Genomic DNA, 13,176 nt, shown 5'->3' with positions numbered 1-13,176 from the left:
CATTTATTCCAATTACATATAAATGACACACACACACGCACAAACACGCACGCACACAAACACACACACACACACGACGCACGCACGCACGCACTGCAGATACTCACACGTATGTATATATGCGTGTATATATTAAATACTATAATATAAATATCTTTTATATTAATATAATTACATATATTAATATAAAAATTTCTTTCATTTTTTCTTGTTGGATATATTATTTATTCTTAGTCTCCTTTTTATTATCTCAAAATAAATATTTTCATGTACCAAGTAGTACACGGAGTTTATGATCGAGGCCATTCGTAACGCTAAACAACGTAAAAGAAATACTATTAATAATAAGGAGACTAACAAAAGAGTAAATATCCAACAAAAAAAAACGGAAGAAATTTTTATGCAGCGTCAAAGAAGCATTTGTGAAGAGAATAATGATATAAAAGTGTTTTACACATAGAAAGAGAGAAAAAAAAGATACATTTTCTATATCATTATGTATATTTTTCGTGAGATAGTTACGTATATATAGAAAAAGGGAGGAAAAGAGGAAATTTAAATTACCAAAGAAAGTTGAAATCTTTATGTTATTTACTCAAAGCTTTATTTGAAAGATTTATTTTATTTTTCTTATATAAACATAAAAGATATTTGTATTAATTGTTATATATGTTGTTTTTAAAACTTTTATTTCTTTTAATTTAGGTATAATTTCAATATATAATTTTAAAACATCAAAAAAATTCTATAATTATAACATATATTATTTCTATATATAATTTTAATATTTGTAATTTTTTTCTTGTGTGGCCTTTTATTTTTTTATTTTTCACGTAATATTAATTATAGCCTGAATGGGGCCGGAACGTAGTACACGGTTCAGGAAGAGTTGAAGAATATATGTATATTTACAATGAAAATAAATTTTTATATAAGAATTATTATTGATATAAGAAATTTTTGCGCGCCAAGCAATCCATGTTGACTCGTAGTTGCATTTTTTTATAAATTTGTATTATAATTAAAATATAATTTTATTACACTAATTGATACCAATAGACACTATATAATCGTGTCTCCTGATATTATAATTAAGTGATTCGACCATTAATTGGGATGTAAAAAAACAAAAAATTACGTGACTATTCCTGACCAACCAGATAAAATTTTACAGTTAATTGATCATTCTTTTCGTCCCGATTAATCGAGTTTTAATCTCTCGATCTTCACATTGCAGATCTTTCTGATAATACCGGCCGTAGGAAGCGCTGCATAGTCGATATCGTTTCAGCCTGCAGACGCATAATTACCTACCTTACCTACTTAAGCGCTCTTCGTTTTATAGGCGTAGCGGATGTGTTGTATGTATGTGTACATACGTGCGTGTGACGCGTATGCGCACGCGCGCACGCGAGTGCCGTGCACCCGTGCACATACCGTACACAACAGTGAGCCCGTGCGGATGCGTCGTTTGTGATACCTCGAAATGTCAGATTCGGTGAAAATTCACGGTAAGCATATACGACTGTCGTTGCGACGCTTCGGGACACGCCCACAATCGCGCGCGTACTTTATGCTCTCGCAGTTACGCTCGTCACATATCCGCGATGAATGCTCGCGTTCTGTTACGTTACTTTTTTTCTCAATCCAAAAAAAGAGAAGAAAAAGTCTCGTGTCGTTTCGGCCACAATTCGGCCCCTTTTCCTCCTCCTCGCCTCTCCTCTCCGTCACCTGATAACGCGAAGGTGTTGCGATTAATTGTCGCGGCGACCCGTAAAACTGTACCACGCCGTGCTTTCTGCATGTTTATGAGACGGGAAATAGGGCTCGAGCCTCTCTCTCTCTTCCTCTTGATTAGCGTGATCTGTCAATTGCGAGGTAGGCGTTAAATACGTGCGTTGCTATACAGTGCGTGGCTCGCGATGAAGCAACGCGAGATGGGTATGTACATTCTCCCCGACGACGGGATGTTTATTTTGCGTGCGCGGATCCGATAAATGGTAAAACGGTGAGATAATCGGATAACGGAACTATCGCGACGTGTTACTTGCGCTGTCTGTCGGAACATTGCGTTGCATTCTCCGCGAGATGTATGTAACACATATATATATATACTATATGTGGAACGTATATTACGAAATATCATATTTCGGATTATTACATACGCAATTTCTATTTTACTCTAGCTCGACGCTTTAATGGATCGCCGCTTGCTGGGTCTTAATTAAAAATTAGCATTTATGATAATGTAATTGTATACTTAAATAGGTGCAATTATATGATAATCCTTATTTATTTTTCATGCAACTGATTTAGGCTAAATCTCTAGTTTTTTTTATAATTTATCTTTATATTTAAAAGTTATCAATATGTTAGCATTTGTATTTCTCTTATATATTTCATGTAAAATATTGAGCAAAAAAATGTGACTTTATTTTGCACACATAATTGTTGTTCGCATAGTTGAACAGTATAATAGATTTTACATATACATTTTATATATTTATAATATATTTTTTATATGTAGATTTTATGATTTTATGTTGGAAATGATTATGGTGTTATATTGGAAATATATTTTAATGCAATTTTTGTGATACAAAGTTGGATATATTGATAGAATGAGAAAAGTGATATTTTCGAAGTTGATAATTATGACTTATTATTTATAGATAGACAAATGTCAAATTGATTGACATTATGCCAGATGTAACACTGTAATCAAAGCTTGCAACCCGGCTAATAACAAGTATTAATAATGTATTTTTATGTTATTTCTTTTTTTATTTGTTTTGAGTTTTTTATAGACATAAATAAAAAGAAAAAAAGAATAGTAAAATATGATTTCTGAAAAATTGTTATTTTAAAAGTTGTTATAATAATTTTTTTATTTTGTCTTTAACAATTAAATCTTAGTATGCATAGATTGTTTTTAAATAATGTTAAAAAATAAACATCGTTTTTTTTACTAGCAAATTAAAATACAATGGAAAATTCAAATTGTGTTTATTTTTTGTGTTTACTTACCATACATATTATTTATATTACATGAGCATTATAATTTTCAGAGGAGTAGAAAGATGCCATGGCTGCCTCGGTTGTATCACGTAATGACGAGGAGGAGTTGAATGGGGAAACAGAGTCAGAGGCCAGTAGTATATACCAAGGCTCGGTAATCTCCACTGTACCTGATCGCCATGGATTCCTGGGCGGTTCGCAATACAGTCCGGAAAGGTAATTCTGCCTTTTTTAGGGGGGGGGGGGGGATATTCAAAAATCAACTATCAGTAGTCTTTCAGACAAAAATTTGAAAGTGTGTACTTTTATGTTTTTGTCAACGCTGAATGGTGTAAAGATAAATTATTTGAAAAAATTTTTTCCACTATTTAAAAAAGACATTGTTTAAATCGGATCGTAAAATCCATACTCTTATATTTGTTGGATATTCCTCACGTAACATGTAGGTAAAACATCAGTTAAAAAATTAAATTTTTGTGACAGTTACAAGATTTTTTTTCAAAAATGAAGTCTTATTTTTTCAATATGCTTATATTTAACACAAAATAAATGTAATTTAATAACAAAAAATAGCTTTAAAATAAATATAAAAAAACTCGGAATAATAAATATTTAGTGATTGTATTTTAATTTTACTAAATTTTTTTTGAAAACTTCCTGCACTATATGTTAGATCTTAATGTAAAGCCCGTTCTCTTTGTAATTGCAGTTTATATTATGTTTCTAGCACGTTTGAACTTCGCTTTCGTTCTCTCTCGATATCTAAACATCCGTTTTTATCCCGCTTTTGCCCAATTTTCGCTGATGACGCACTTACTGTCATTCCAAAATCTGTGAAAGAATTTACTATTATTTTTCTGTATTCTTCATTGTATTCACAAATAGTGTTGTATTCACACTTCTGCGACCGCAGCTTCAACAAAATGTTTCGATGGAAAAATATCTTACGACATTTACGCCAAATCAGTAGATTATTCGTAGACTACAACAAAGGATGCAAAGAAAAAAATATTAGTTCTTAAATTCTTTCACAAATTCTGGAATGACAATAAGTCATCCAGCGAAAATCGGACAAAAGGTGGATAAAAAATGGATGCTTAGAGAGAACGAAAGCGAAGTTCAAACGTGCTAGAAAAATAATATGAACTGCACAGTTACAAAGAGAACAGGCTTTACATCAAGAAGATCTAACATATAGTGCAGAAAGTTTTTGAAAAAAATTTATAGTAAAAGTAAAATACTACAATCACTCAATATTTATCATTCCGAGTTTATTTTGAAGCTATTTTCTGTTACAAATTACATGTGTTTTGTGTTAAATATAAGCATGTATTTTGAGTTAAATATTGAAAAAAAAGATAATTTTATTTAAAAAAAGAAAACCTTATAACAAACCTTATGACAAAAATTTAATTTTTTAACTAATGTTTTACATGCCACGTGAGGGATATCCAGCAAATAAGAGTATGGATTTTACGATCCAATTATTTAAAAAAAAAATATTTTTTCAAAATGGTGGAAAAAATTTTGTAAACAATTTATTTTTACACCATTCAATTCAGCGTTGAAAATAACGTAAAAGTACACACTATCAAATTTTTGTCTGAAAGACTACTGGTAGTTGACTTTTGCGTGAATGCCCCCTTCCCTTAAGCATATGATAACGTTTTAATAAATATTTCAATAAAATTAAATTTTATTTCAATACAATAAATAACCTTACGTGGAATAGGAAACAGGCTATACCACCCGATGTGATACTGCGAAGGGAGAGAAAATGGATACAGATGCTGAACAACTGGAGTCTCTTTATGACCACGAATTATCGTAAGGTCCGCGAGAGATGCCGCAAGGGTATACCACCTTCCGTGAGACTACGCGCCTGGCTGAACCTGTGCGGCGGTCAGCTCCTGATGAACGAGAATCCGAACTTGTACGAGGAGCTGATTAAAAGACCCGGTGATCCCAAGTACATAGAGGACATCAAGAAGGATCTCCATCGTCAGTTCCCGCATCACGAAATGTTCGTCGAGAACGCACCTGGGCAGCAGGAACTGTTTCAAGTCCTCAAAGCATACTCGATTCTGAACAGCAAAGTGGGTTACTGCCAAGCTCAAGCGCCCATTGCCGCGTTTTTGCTGATGCACATGCCAGCAGTTCAGGCGTTCTGGTGTCTCGTTGCGATATGCGACAAGTATCTCATCGGCTACTACAGTCAGGGCATGGAAACATTGCTGCGCGATGGAGACATCCTGTTCGCTCTTCTGAAGAGAGTCTCGCCCGTTGCGTATAAACATCTAGTTAGTTACACACAAATCCTTATGTAAATTTTCAATACAGCTAAGTTTTAGAAAGGCTTTATTTTAAAAAGAATATTGAGCTCCTAGATGATAAATCAAAAAAGGTAATTAAATGCCTTTTGGAACCAACGCAATTCTTGTAGTGTAACAATGTTTGTTTATTATAAATTATAAAAAAAAGAAATGGAAAGAATGCATACGTTTCAACCTTTGAATTGGATCTTCTTCAATACAAACAGATTAACATGGTATTAATTCGCTTTGCTCACAAACTTTACGAGTTCTATTCGCTCCTTCGTGACAGTAAAATTTAAGGGAACTGATGTATTAGTTTTTTAGTAATGTTAAAATTTTTTACAGTTAGCTGTTCATATTAACGTTAACATTTTTCTTCTTTCTTTTTTTTTATAATTTTTTATAATAAATAAACATTGTATTTTACGCTACACCTTTTGGGGGGTTATGTCTACACGAGCTTTCTTAACTTTTAGCCATTTTCCCTATCACGCTGGCTAGTACGGTCTGATAAATGGGGATCAATTGATTTTGTTTGGGTGATATTGGGCACAGGGCAAGATTCTCGGTGATTTGCCTTTCCAAGTGGTGGCGATCAAATAGAAACATATTTTTGTTTTGTTATTGATGTCGGATTTGAATTCGGATCCTCGACACGGAGAGCAGACGCACAACTCTCTATGCCATAATCGCCACATTGATTGATTCGATTTGTTACGCTACAAGAATTGCGTTGGCTCCAAAGGGCATTTAATTACTATTTTTTTATTTTTTAGTTTAAACATATAGAATATAAATTTTAATCGTGAATGCATGAAATTTTTTAAGAGAATTTTTGTGTTTCTCGCAAAATGTAATAAAAGTAACGTCCTTTTAAAATCATTACAGACTGATCATAAATTAGGTAGGAATTTAATTAATCAGATATTTACCATTTTAGAAAAAACAAAAAATGGAACCTATCTTATATATGACGGAATGGTTCTTGTGCGTTTACACGCGAACATTACCGTGGGAAAGTATCTTGCGCATATGGGATATGTTCCTTTGCGAGGGCGTGAAAGTGATCTTTAAAGTAGGCCTAGTACTATTGAAAGGTAGTCTAGGTCGTTCTTCCCTTACCAAACGTTGTCCAACGACATACGAAACCCTCCAAGTTCTGAGAAATCCATCTCAACATATCATGGAGGAGGAGGCCTTGGTTTATCAGGTAAATTTGGTTTATCAAGGGCATTTTTTAATGCAAATATATATTTAATGTTAATATTACAGAATAAATTAAATATTCTTTAATAAAACTAAGCTATAATGTAATTCTATAGTCATTAAATCAAATTAAATGATTATAAAAAATTAGTAAAAATTTATAATTTGATGACTTAATATTTTTCAAAGATTTAGATTTTAAAGTTATTAAAAATTTTAGAGGATAATTTTAGTGTTTCAGATGAATCAGACCATATAAAATATTATACATCTATAAATTATATTAATGTTATTAATTAAATTAATGTTGCAGATTCAGAGGTTGAATTTGAGCGAAGAGGATTTCGAATACGAGCATCAGAGGCAAATATTGAAAAGAAAGGCGGCGGAGAAGGAAACTGCCAATCGAACTGACTGATCATTAAGTAGTTAGACGAAGATGTGGGGCGAAATTATACATTTTAACGTGTAGCGTCCCAAGTGCGTGCCTTCCTTTCCGTTCTTCTGATACTGTACAGATTTCCGCGATTTGTATGTTTCAAATTCTTTCGTATTATAAAATATAGAGGGATATAGCAAAAAGCGGATAGGTATGTACACTCGCAAAATAGAGAAAGTGGTTTTCCATATACTTCGTATACACGCATACATACACATGTCCACATTCCTCGATAACAGTCGGAATGCATTATTTATCTCTACTTCCTTCATTATTATAGTATGTGTACTATAAAAAGAAACGCAACACATTTGCAGATTCACGTAGTATGTATTTAATCATTAATGTTATTCTTAGTTGATTTCTAGTTGATCATCTTCATGGTTAACACTGATATTTATGTACAAAACGTTCATCACATTTTTTAAATAAAAGTATATAGTATATGATAATGTTATATACTAAATAAATATTATCTTTCGTTAATGCCGAATCTTATCTCATATTATAATCCTTTATTGATCGCATGAATCTAACTTTAGATTACATCTTTATACTTTATATTTAAGTGATACTTAAAATAGTATAAGAGTTCCTCTACAATGATATTTATAATACACTTGTTTCATATTAGTATATACACTAAATATCTTTTTTGCAATCAACAGTTGTCAATCAATAATTTTTTTCTTCTATCGCGGTCCAAACATTTTTTACGCAAAATACGGTATACATTCAACAGATATTTTCAATCTCTAATTTAAGAATACTTATGTCTTTACATTATATATTCTCAGCTAGTGGCGCTGACATTCTGCCAGCGATTGCGTCCGTCTATGGCATTCATCACAAAAGTCGTCAGCCGCAGAAAGTCATCGTTGTCGGCTACTCGCGCGTTGAAAAGTTCCAAGTGTGGCAACTTCGGTAGAAACAGCACGCCCATCATAAACAAAAGCGCCATGCTAATGAATGTGCCGATCGCCACGAAGAGTGGATTCATAAGCTGCTTCTGAGTGGTCTCTGCGGTTTCGGTAGCCGCGTACATTGGAACGAGCTGTAAAATGAAACGATGTGAATCACGTTTGTCGGCTATTCTATATTCAATATGAAGATATTCGATATGATAATAGAATTGTATCAGAATGGATCTTATAAGATTACGAAGATTATTCTATAGATCATATGTGATAAATTAAAATCTTTTCAATCAATATCGGAGATTTATATACACATTTAACCCGGGAGGATTTAACCTGGGATGATTTTTACATCTCAACAGCGAAAAAATAAAACTCAATTACAATAATTTTCGAGAATTCATACTTATTTTTTTCTATTTCACCTTACTTTTTAAAGAAAATTAAGTAAATCTATAAGCATAAATAATTTCAAATATTAATAAATTGTAGAACAATCAATAATGTGCAATATGTAATTAGTGACCCTTTTTAAAAGTCTTTATGATCGTTTACGCAATAACAACTAGGGGACTAAATTCCCGGGTAATGAAACTGAAATATAAGTACAAATGTGATGCAGGACATTCTGAAGTTTACATCTATGTTACAGTACAAATTTTTTAAATTTATCTTTACAATTTTTTTGCGCGCTACATGTAGTCCAAATTAGGGCTGTTATTTTTTACTTCGAATATTCGAAGCTTCGAAATTAACTTCGACTTTTTGAAGTTTAAGGTGCCTTCGAAGCTTCGAAGCTTTAATGTTTAAAATTAATTTCGAAGTTTCGAAAAGTACATTCGTGTAAATTTAATTAAAAAATTAATGATTTTTATTAACTTTACGGTTTTAAATTTTCTGTTTTTAAGATTGTTTTATGCTGAAGAAGATTTAATGATGCCAAAACAATTATATTAATTTATTATATTTTTATTCATTTATTTAAGAATAAATTTATTTTTATTTTTTTGAATTTTCTTAATTTGATTGTTTCATTGATCATTATCTTTTTTCATTTACATATATGCATCAAGTTTAATTATTCAATTGTAATAATTTCAGGTTATAATACTTTCAAATTTTTTAGGAATAATTACGTACATATATTTTGAGCATATATATCAATTCTTTTTATTTACAATATTTGTAAATTTTCTGAATAAATTCATTTGCACGAATGTATTTTTCGAAACTTCGAAGCTTCGAGAGAATTCGCAAAATTTTAATGCCAAAGTTCGAATGTCGAAGCTTTCGAAGCAAAGCACCAGCTCTAGTCCAAATATCTATACGGACATTCGCACATATAAAAAAAAAATAATCCAAGATGCAATGTCTCGTGTTGCACAAGCTCGCACAATTAAGTTGATGTTATGAGCGTTTTGCCATAAAATCATGGTGACACCAATGCGCGTAAAATCATTAGCAATCACACTAATATACATAAAATCTGGTTACACCGGATCGAACCGGGAAAATTCCGCGGGTCGCGCCTAACGGATGGCGCAACGGATCCGTGACTTTCGCTTACCGCGGCCTGCTGATGATCCCTCTGCAGCTCGGACGCGAAACTTTTCAGCGGGAAGAAGTAGTAGTTGTACATCGGTTTAACCGGTAGCTGCGGATGATCGACCTGGGGCGATGCGTTGCCATTGCCATTGCCGTTGCCGCCCGCGGCATTGAGAGCTTGCGTCAACGTCGTCATGCTGATCGCTGACCCTTTTTCCAAGGCCTTTTTGTATAACGCGGCCAGCTCCGCTCGCGTGAACGCCAGCGGCTCCGGCTGCTTCACCTTCGGGTAACTGGCCGCGGCGGTGGAGTCGCGTATCTGGAAAATTCCCGAGCATCAGTTAAGTGTAGCAATCAAATTGAGAAAAAATAGAAAAGACAATAATGAACAATTATCAAGGTTCCAAATTAAGAAAAAGAATTAAAATTGAGAAGCTGACTTTTTTGAAAAATTAAATATGAAGAAATAAAAACGTTAAAAAATTATCAAATTTCCAGACTAAAGATTAACAATAAAATTGTGAAAAAGATAAAAATTGAAGAAATTGATTCATTTTGAAAAATTAAAATGTAAGGAAAAAGTTAAAAAGGATCAGATAATTATAAATATAATTATCATGTTTTCAGATTACTAAAGATCACTAATTAAACTGAGGAAAAATTAAAATTGAAATTGATTTTTGAAAAATTAAAATAAATAAAAAGAGACGTGAAAAAAAGCAAAGAATTATCAAGTTTTTGGATAATAACACTGTACGATAAAATTTTATCTTTTTTCGAATCGCCAGTGTAAATAGTTATTTTCAAAGTATTTTTACCTGCTAAACACGAATCCGTTGGCAAAAGTTAGCTATCACAATATTCAAAAAAATGACGTCATAGAAGCCAAAAATAATGATTTTAAGGGTTTTTGAAACGTTGCAGCACCAACAGTTAATTTTTTTGCTTAATTTTATTAATACCACATAAAAGAATCAACTTTTAGCTTTAAAATGCATTTTGGTTCGTTATGATATGATTTCTTATTTCCAAAATATAGCGAATTGAACATGTTTGTAGTTTCGTTTAAGATATACGTACCTTGTTTTTTTCATGTAATATTATTCGACAAAATTTAATTTTTTCTTTCATCATGAGTGCGAATAGTCATTTCCGACGTATTTTCTGCTAAACACAAATTCGTTGGCAAAAGTTAACTCACAATTATCAGAAAAATAAAATCATCGTTTTCCACCTCTTTGATGCATTTTTCTCAAAATTGTGACGTGATAGCCAACTTTTGCCAACGAATTCGTGTTCAGCAGATGAAAATACGTCGGAAATGATTATTTGTACTCATGATGAAAGAAAAAATTAAATTTTGCCGAATAATATTATATGAGAAAAACAAAATGTTCAACTAGCTATCTTGGAAACAAGAAATCATATCGTAACGAATCAAAATGCATTTTAAAGCTATAAAAGTTGATTCTTTTATGGTATTAATGAAATTAAGCAAAAAAATTAGCTGCTAGTACTACAACGTTTTAAAAATTGTCGTTTTTGGCCTCTTTCAAATCATTTTTTTTATTGTGATGTGATAGTTAACATTTACCAATCGATTCGTATTGAGCAGGCAAAAATACGTCGGAAATGACTATTCACACTCGTGATGCAAAATCGTGTCGCATAGTGCAATCAAAGGTTAATAATAAAACTGAGAAAAATATCGAAATTTTAAAAAATTAAAATGAATGGAAAAAGATACAAAAGACAATTATAAACAACGAGTTTTCAGATTATTAAAAATCAACGATGCTGAGGAAGAAATTGAAATTGAAGAAATCAATTTTTGAAGAATTAAAATAAATAGAAAAAGATAGAAATAGAAAAACGGTAAAAAAAATCACATTTTCAGATTACCAAAAGTTAACAATTAAACAGAAGAAGAGATTGGAATTGGAAAAGTTTACTTGAAAAATTAAAATAAATGACAAAAGGACAGAAAGAAACGGGAAAGAACTATCACGTTTTCAATCTATTAAAAATTTCAATGCATAATTTCACAAGATAAATCGCAAATTTCTTCCATTTTATTCTTTTTTTTTTACCTTTTCGTTAATTAGTTTCGTTTAAGGTATACGTACCGCGTAATATTGCGCTATACTATTCGCGGCGGAGTGAGCCATGTCCACGTGCTCGACAGGCACACCCGCAATCTGTTTTTGCAGGATGTCTTGATGGACATTGTTGGTGCTGACCTTGCGATACCTATTGTGATCATGATAGCCCCCCTGCCGATAGCCTAGGTTCATTGATGACAATCGGTCGTACATCGTCAGGCTGTTAGACGGCAAATTTAATTCCTGGAGCTCGATCATCGCCTTCTGGAGATACTCGCCGCTCGACTCGGCGCCGCACGATCGTGCGTTGACAATAATCAACGATATTAACACGGTGAGCCGTGCGGCTCGCGATGGCTTTGATCTCCGTGATAAATTCATATCGAATCGCTTTTATGGAGTCTGTGCATCTGTCGAAGAAAAGAATCGTCTGATTTAATAATAAATCGTTAATACGATTCTCTCTTTATCATTTATTTGACTTTACTTCACTTTATCGTATTTCTTGTACACATGCACACTTACAATAAAGCACTTGAAATGTATAAATTTGTATTGTACATTTTTTCATATTTAACGTTTAAAAATGATAATAAAATTGTCCAAAATATTTTATTTAATAAAATTTCTGTTAACGTTACTTCTCGTTTTCTTAATTTTTTCAAATTTCAACGGAAAGTGCTCTAGTATGCGTATATAATGTTCATACATTATATTCAAATGTTCTTATGAGTAATTTCAATTAAGTAATTAGAAATTAACTGATAATTGATTATTTAATTTCAATTAGAAGTATTGTGCATTGCATAAAAAGAGGATTTCTTACGTATTTATCACAAAATCTTCTAATCTCTGCGATATCGATAATGCAGCCGAAACACATTTTCACTTCCGGGCGTCACTCGTCCTTTATAAATTACGTATATATTTCGCAAAATATAAAAAAAAACAATATCTTTCAATATTGCATATCATCTCCTCGATTTCTGAACGACGACAGAGAGATCAAAAGAAAACCGGATGTGATGTAGGAAATCAGACGATCGCACGAGTCACGGCATTACGTGATGAACGACGAAAGTGTTACATCATTTTAAAATTAATATCGCTTTTAATTAAGAGCTAACATTCAAAGACACGCATGCAGGAGGATTAGGTTTCTCTCTTCTCTCTAAAAGTGAATCAGTGGAATCATCACTGATTTTCAGTATATATTATTTTCCAGTGGCATTACTTTCCAGCAAACACCAAATATAATTGACAAGGGGGGCCAGGTCAGTGCACCATGGATTCTGATCCCAATTTTTTTGGTAAAACTAGAGGCAAAATAAAGATATAGTATCCGAGCGTTTGATTGAATGGGCCTTAGTTTTCGAGTAAGATTTTCGAAAAATAAATATTTAAATAATAATATTCAATATTTAATAATAAAAAGCGATATATTTCTTTCATTCATTATCGGTTATAATAATGCTTGGGAAAAAATACAAATTTTTATGTAAAAAAGTCGTACGTACATAAAATGTATATTTACGTATATGTTATATAGCAGATACACAGTGATAAACAGTGATTATTTCAATGTTGTTTCATTGATAATATACTGATTTAAACAGTGAATATCACTGGAAAAT

At 32.1% G+C, this 13,176-nt stretch overlaps 2 protein-coding genes across 3 annotated transcripts; one reads left to right on the top strand and one right to left on the bottom strand.

The window, feature by feature from the left end:
* The first annotated feature begins 1,382 nt into the window (after window positions 1-1,382).
* LOC105457446 (TBC1 domain family member 10A-like) lies at window positions 1,383-7,427 on the top strand. Of its 2 annotated transcripts, none has more exons than XM_011702113.1 (5): window positions 1,383-1,511; window positions 3,069-3,234; window positions 4,751-5,318; window positions 6,274-6,543; window positions 6,853-7,427. In XM_011702113.1, the coding sequence occupies exons 2-5, from the start codon at window positions 3,086-3,088 to the stop codon at window positions 6,955-6,957; spliced, it is 1,092 nt and encodes a 363-aa protein (XP_011700415.1). In that variant the 5' UTR covers window positions 1,383-1,511; window positions 3,069-3,085; the 3' UTR covers window positions 6,958-7,427. The 2 variants fall into 2 exon arrangements, with proteins under 2 accessions (XP_011700415.1, XP_011700424.1); XM_011702122.1 differs by lacking the exon at window positions 1,383-1,511 and adding an exon at window positions 1,576-1,941.
* Window positions 7,428-7,542: 115 nt separating this feature from the next.
* On the bottom strand, window positions 7,543-12,476 carry LOC105457459. Its single transcript, XM_011702133.1, has 4 exons — window positions 12,369-12,476; window positions 11,567-11,952; window positions 9,463-9,759; window positions 7,543-8,032 (listed from the first exon to the last, which is right to left on the bottom strand). The coding sequence occupies exons 2-4, from the start codon at window positions 11,921-11,923 to the stop codon at window positions 7,772-7,774; spliced, it is 915 nt and encodes a 304-aa protein (XP_011700435.1). The 5' UTR covers window positions 11,924-11,952; window positions 12,369-12,476; the 3' UTR covers window positions 7,543-7,771.
* Window positions 12,477-13,176: the final 700 nt, after the last annotated feature.

This window comes from Wasmannia auropunctata, unplaced genomic scaffold, assembly GCF_000956235.1.
Source record: "Wasmannia auropunctata unplaced genomic scaffold, wasmannia.A_1.0 LD336103.1, whole genome shotgun sequence".
In the NCBI taxonomy this organism is placed as follows: Eukaryota; Metazoa; Arthropoda; class Insecta; order Hymenoptera; family Formicidae; genus Wasmannia; species Wasmannia auropunctata.
Note: the sequence above shows the minus strand (reverse complement) of the source record. Positions and strands in the feature narration are given on the sequence as shown.